Source organism: Agelaius phoeniceus, chromosome 6 (genome assembly GCF_051311805.1).
Source record: "Agelaius phoeniceus isolate bAgePho1 chromosome 6, bAgePho1.hap1, whole genome shotgun sequence".
Lineage (NCBI taxonomy): Eukaryota > Metazoa > Chordata > Aves > Passeriformes > Icteridae > Agelaius > Agelaius phoeniceus.
The window spans coordinates 17,353,272-17,359,106 of record NC_135270.1 but is presented as its reverse complement, the minus strand read 5'-3'; the positions used below and the strand labels follow the sequence as shown (position 1 = coordinate 17,359,106).

Sequence of the window (5,835 nt, the reverse complement as noted above, 5' to 3'; positions counted from 1 at the left end):
GAGCCCTCCCTGCCAGCAGCTCCCTCCCGCTCCATTTCACATCTCATTGTCAATGTGGCCAAGCTCTAATCGCTTACCCTGAGCTCTATATTTTAATTGTGTTTGTTCTCATTAGAGCCCTGGGCTACGGGCAGCACACGTGCTACTGGAGAGGAAATCCCCACCCTGTTAATTTTGCCTGTGTTCCCAGGTCACCCCAGATTAGCCATGGCAGTGGCAGCCAGGAAGGGCAGGACTACAGCCTCCCCACACACCAGCATCACCACCACAGCTTGGCCAGGCTCCCTGGACAGCTGGCTTAGCTGGATTCCATGTGAGTACAGCGTCTCTTGCCCTCCTCTCCCAGGCAGCATTACCTGCTGGGGCTGCTGGACTCTGAGGCTGTGTATTCACTTCACCCTCCCTTCAAATTCCATTTTCTAGTGGGCTCCATCAGGGAGGTTTTACTGCAGAGTAGTACCACACTGCCTCAGGAGCAGAGGGTATCTTTGCTACCCATTTGGGGAATGGTTTTCAGCCTCAGTCTCCCTGCATGGGGCCTGTCCAGGATTCTAGGGGCAATTTTGAAAGTCCAACTCCTTAATGCTGAAGGAACAGGAAGAGGTTTAAATGTACTCTGTATGTTTTGCTTGGTTTTAACTCTTCTATCCAATTCCACTCCCTGAACATCACACCAGTACCCAAATGGGCTCTCATCACCGTGGCTGTGGCAGGGGCCATTCTCCTCCTTCTCTTCCTCATCTGCATCATCAAGTGCTGCTGTACCAAGAAGAAGCCCAGGAAGAAGGAGAGAATCGGCTTGTGCGCCGTCAGCAACCCCACCACGATCAACCTTGTGCGTCCTGCCTTCCCCTCAATCCCCCCTCCCTCCCCCCTGAGGGCTTTGCTGCTGCACTGCCCAGCCCCAGGGATGATGGGAGCACAGCATGGCAGGGACATGGCTGAGTGTTGCTCTCTGCCACAGGTCCAGCCCGAGATGGAGGACCTGGAGCGGGCAGTAGAGCAGAAGCGGCGAGGAAAGCTGCAGTACTCCCTGGAGTACAACTTCCGCATGCAGGAGGTGGGGATGCTCGTGGCCATGGCACAGCAGGGAAAAAGCCATGCTCTTGCATGGCCACTCTTTGCTCCCACCTGCCTGCAGCCCACTAGCTCTCATGCCTGCATGGTGTCAAGGTGTTCCTCACTGTTGCACTCACTTCCCACTGTGCCCCCACTGAGCTGCCTGACCCCATCCTTCTCCACCTGGTGACCTTGTCCTCACTCCTCTCCAGCTGAAGGTTGGTGTGAAGCAGGCAGTTGAGCTGAAGGCCATGGACAGTGGAGGCACATCTGACCCGTATGTGATTGTCTACCTAACCTCCGATAGGAAGAAGAGATATGAGACCAAGGTTTATCGAAAAACCCTGAACCCCATCTTCAACGAGAGCTTCACTTTCCAGGTACAAATCAAAGCCAATGATGTTTTTCTGGTCCCATCAAGAGTGCTGCATAGACACTGCTCCCTGGGCAAAAACCTCTCCATTCTAGGAGATGCTTGCACAGTCAGGACTGGGAAATGTGAGAGAGGAATACCCTCATGGGGCAGGGCTGCCCCTGAGGAGTGAGTCCAGGCTTTTGGGTCCTCCCCTGCAGGTACCCCAGGCTGAGGTGTCTGAATCCACACTGGTGATGCAGATCTATGACTTCAATCGCTTTTCCAAGCATGACATCATTGGTGAGGTCCGGCTGCCCCTGGCCAGTGTCGACCTGCAGCATGTCATTGAGCAGTGGAGTGACCTGGTGGTGGCCAGTAAAGTGGAGGTTGGTCCTGGTGCGTGGGAAACTGCTGGGAGGGATGTGCTGTTGCTTGGCTTGCCACCACCCCAAAAAGCAAGCCCATAGGGGCAAGCATGAGAGTGGGGGAGACTCAGGAAACTTGGGGCCAGCCTGGTTGCTCCAGCCTCAGGTGAGCTTGCTCCTCTGCCTGGTACTAATTACTGCCATCTCCCCATCAGGAAGAGCATCTGGGTGAGATCTGCTTCTCTCTGCGCTACGTCCCCAGCACTGGCAAGCTGACCGTGCTCATCCTGGAAGCCAGGCAGCTGAAGCGGATGGACTCTGATGGACTGTCAGGTCAGTGGGGGCTGCTTGTGCTCAGACCTTCCTACTCCTGCCCAGGCCTCAGTGGTGGCACCTAGAGCTGCAAAGCCTTGAAAACTCCTGGTGTTAAGACCTGCTTCCTGCTGCGACCATCATATTCAGGCCTTGGCTGACTCCCAGCACAGATACTCCAGCTTTGGGCAGTACTGGAGGTGTCTCCCAGGAGGAGATGTCATGGCTGAATTGTACAGGGAGCTTGGCAGGAGGAAGCGAGCTCTGAGGTGGCTGTCTCACAATGAGGAGTGACAACTGGGATGCCGTGGTCTCCTTGGGAATGGCTGAGGAAAGCTGTTTTGTGGCTGAGTTATTCAGTCAAAAACTGCCACTTGTGCCACGTGTGTCCTCTCTCTCTTCAGATCCTTTTGTCAAGGTGCATCTCATACTGAACAGGAAGAAATGGAAGAAAAAAAGGACAAGTGTGAAGAAAAACACCTTAAGCCCTTACTTCAACGAGGTGTTTGTTTTTGAGGTGCCTTTCAGTCAGATCCAGGTGGGTTTCCCTGAAGTGCCCAGAGCTGAGAAGGTTCCCACTGCAGCAAACCTCTTCCCACTGACCGTCTTTCTTGTGTCCCCCCCCAGAATGTGGACGTGGTCATCTCCGTCTGGGATCATGACAAAGTGACCAAGAATGAGCCCATTGGCAAACTCCTCCTGGGCTGCCGAGCCACGGGCAACCAGCTGAGGCACTGGTCTGACATGCTGTCCAACCCACGGCGGCCCCTGGCCCAGTGGCACATCCTGCAGCCCCCAGAGGTGGTGGACAAAGCCCTGGCACTGAAGTCCCACCTCAAGCTGCCCCTGCACTCCAGATAGTGGGGGTCTCCTCCTCCACCCAGGGAGCAGGATGGTGGGTTTGTGGAGGAGCGAGGGGGTTCTGCTCAGCAAGCCCTGGACGTGTTGGTCCCATCTCATCATCAGCAAAGAGGGGCCTGGGACTCCTGGCTAAAAGATGATCTGGCTGCTGGTGCAGCTCCTGCTCTGTGTTACACCTGGGACAGGGCAGCTCAGCATCCCAGGGCAAGGCTGGACATGGAGCAGAGGGTGCTAGAGGGGATGTCATGGGTGCCCGAGCCAGCTCATCCCAACTGCTCATGGGCTGGGGGGAAATACACAGAGCTTCAGGCTCATGCAAAACAGAGTCCATTGATATTTATAAAGCAGAGGGTTAACATGCTGGTGGCATGGGTGGGAAGTTTCTTTAGCGGTGAATAACTTGGCAAGAAGTGTGTTCATGTTTCCTGTGAAGGCTTTTAAACAAGACCAAGATATTGAAGAATGTAAGAGTCTTGAGAGAAGGAATACAGGTGGTGAGGAAGGTGTTGGAGATGTTGGACTAGCTTTTTAGTGCCTCTGCTATGTGTGCTCTGTGTCCTGGCTAGAGATTAAATGAGAAGCAATGTGGCTTCACACTTAGCCCATTCTCAGCCCATGATGATTTGTGCACACTAAGATGTGACTCGGGCTCTGGGACTCACCAGTGGCCAACCCTGTGCACCACATGGATGAAGATGCACAGTGTCAGCTCCTTTCACCTCACATGGTCTTACAGGAGTGGCACAGCAAGGTTTGCCCCTCTGGCACCTGGAGGTCCTGCCAGAGTGGAGGGGCTGAGGCTCTTGCTTTCACACTGTGATCACACCACCCTGGGAAAGGCTGGCTTGCAGCCCTCATGTCACTTCTGGGCAGGTTTCATGTTTAATCTGGGAGGTTTTTTGTGGCCACATGTCCTGCCCCACCCTGCTTTGTGGGGCCTTGGTGCTGGGGCTACCTAAGCAAAGATCTCTCCTAGAAGGATGAAGGCATTGGAGTGGTGCTGCTACATGCCCTTGAGCGTGCTGCAGTTTGGGGTGACTCCAGAGCAGCTTCTCTGAGTCATCTGCAGGAGGAAGCTCCCTGCACTGGGAATTGCTCCTGTTCTAAAATCCTTCTGCTACAAAGCACCCGCAGAACACAAGATCTGGGCTCATGCTGTGGAATTTTGGCCCCAAAGAAAAAAGTCCTTTTCACCACAGGGAGCTGCAGGCTCAGTGCTAATAGCTATTGCCTGGACTCTGGAGGGGAGAGAGCCTGGCACATTAATGAAAAGCTATTAATATTAAAAAGCACTTAATCTGTGATTACCCAGAGCTCCACAGAGCAACTATCCAAGAGTTAAACAAACATGAAGCTGAGGAAGATTATGAAAAGTCTCGATAGAGATTAATGACCTGAGCTTAACCATAAAAAGCTGCTGCTGTGTCTGCCTCTTGATGAATATTCTCCAGGCTTTGCTGTGGCCATGAGGAGGGGAGAAATGACAGGGTGGTTTTGAGATGACTGTAACAAGTGAAGTGTGGCTTCTGCTGGGGAAACAGCATCTGCTGGCAGCTGCTAATGAGATGGAGGAGGAAATCAGTCACCTGAGAAAGACTTGTAAAGGGATGTTTTAAAGCCTCAGCTTTCAGTCTCAACATTAGAATCAGCCTAGAACAGGCTGTGCAGAAGGGAACATCTCTGAATTGGGTTTGAGATTCCAAATCTATTGCCAGGTTGGTTTTTGGTGATGCTGTTGTGGTGATTTAGGGCCATGCAGCATCCAGAAATGGCTTTTGGAACAGGCAGTTCTTATTTTTGTGTGTGTGTATGTGTGCTTTTTCCAGTCCCCCTATTTTGAAGTCATAGCCTTGAGGTTCACTGCATAATTTATGGAGCTGGGCTTAAATGTATGTGCATATTAGTCCCAAAACAGATGCAGTTGAAGGAGGTGCAGAGACAGCCCCTCCTTGAGAACCATTACTTCCTCCCCACACCAGTGCCTGCCCCTTGTCTCTCCAGCTCTGGCCTTGCTCAGTGCCTGGATCGTCAGCGCAGTGCTGGGTGAGCAGAGCTGGAGAGGGAAGCCCATGCTGCTTTTAGGGGAAAGGCCAGGGAATGTGGGAGTGAGCACCCAGCTGGGCTGGCTCTGGGCAACCTGGAGTGAGCCTTTGTGCAGTAAATCTCAGCAAACTGAGTTGTTTGTTCAGGAGGGAGAGGCGAGCAGGTGGGGATGTTCTCCACCCAGCTCCAGTTTTTAATGCACCGCCAAGGCTGCTTTTTCCCTCTGTCATCATTTCTCCTTCTCACTAAGCCTTGAGTGCTTACAGCACGGCTTTGAGCACTCTCCTCCTCTGGCAGGATCCTCTTAGTATCTGCTGGCAGCTGTTTGAAGCAGGGCTGGTGGATCTGGCCTTCATTTCATGCCTTATTTCACCCCAAATGAACACAGCCTGCTCGGGAGCCTGTTTGCAGGAAGGCAGACAGCCCTGTCTCGTGTGCAAGCCATCTCCTTTTCACCTCCCTGTGGCCTTGGCGGGGGTGGTTGTCCCTCATCGATCAAAGCCAGATGTCTGAGCATCTTCTGCCTCACCAATGCTCGTCCTGCACTCGGAGGGTGGAAGATGAGACAAGAAGAGAAGTAAAGGAGGGGGAAAACCAGCTCCTCCTCAGCTTTTGTCTGTGCTGTATTCCCGTGCCTGCATCTAGAGGGCAGGGCAGTACGTGCTCTGAGCTGGGTCTCTGTGTCATCTGGTCCGTGGCCCCCGCTAGACCCTCACCAGCCAAGATTTCTTCTTCTGGAGATGGAGCCCGTGTTCAAGAGGGAGAGAAGGCTGTGCAAGCCCCTTCCCATGGCTGCACAGCCCCTTGGTAGCCATGTGGCAATGCTGGAGGTGTCTGTCT

At 53.3% G+C, this 5,835-nt stretch overlaps 1 protein-coding gene across 1 annotated transcript; it reads left to right on the top strand.

Moving 5' to 3' along the window:
• Nucleotides 1-207: 207 nt before the first annotated feature.
• Nucleotides 208-2,952, top strand: SYT8 (synaptotagmin 8). The gene is made up of 8 exons (XM_054635471.2): nt 208-313; nt 678-835; nt 965-1,060; nt 1,272-1,439; nt 1,633-1,800; nt 1,995-2,112; nt 2,496-2,629; nt 2,719-2,952. The coding sequence occupies exons 1-8, from the start codon at nt 208-210 to the stop codon at nt 2,950-2,952; spliced, it is 1,182 nt and encodes a 393-aa protein (XP_054491446.1).
• The last annotated feature ends 2,883 nt before the right edge of the window (nt 2,953-5,835 follow it).

Coding starts and splice junctions, on each gene's coding strand:
- SYT8 (XM_054635471.2), top strand. CDS start 208: ATGGCAGTGGCAGCCAGGAAGGGCAGGACTACAGCCTCCCCACACACC. Junction 1,440..1,632: donor ACGAGAGCTTCACTTTCCAG/GTACAAATCAAA, acceptor CCTCCCCTGCAG/GTACCCCAGGCTGAGGTGTC. Junction 2,630..2,718: donor TGCCTTTCAGTCAGATCCAG/GTGGGTTTCCCT, acceptor GTCCCCCCCCAG/AATGTGGACGTGGTCATCTC.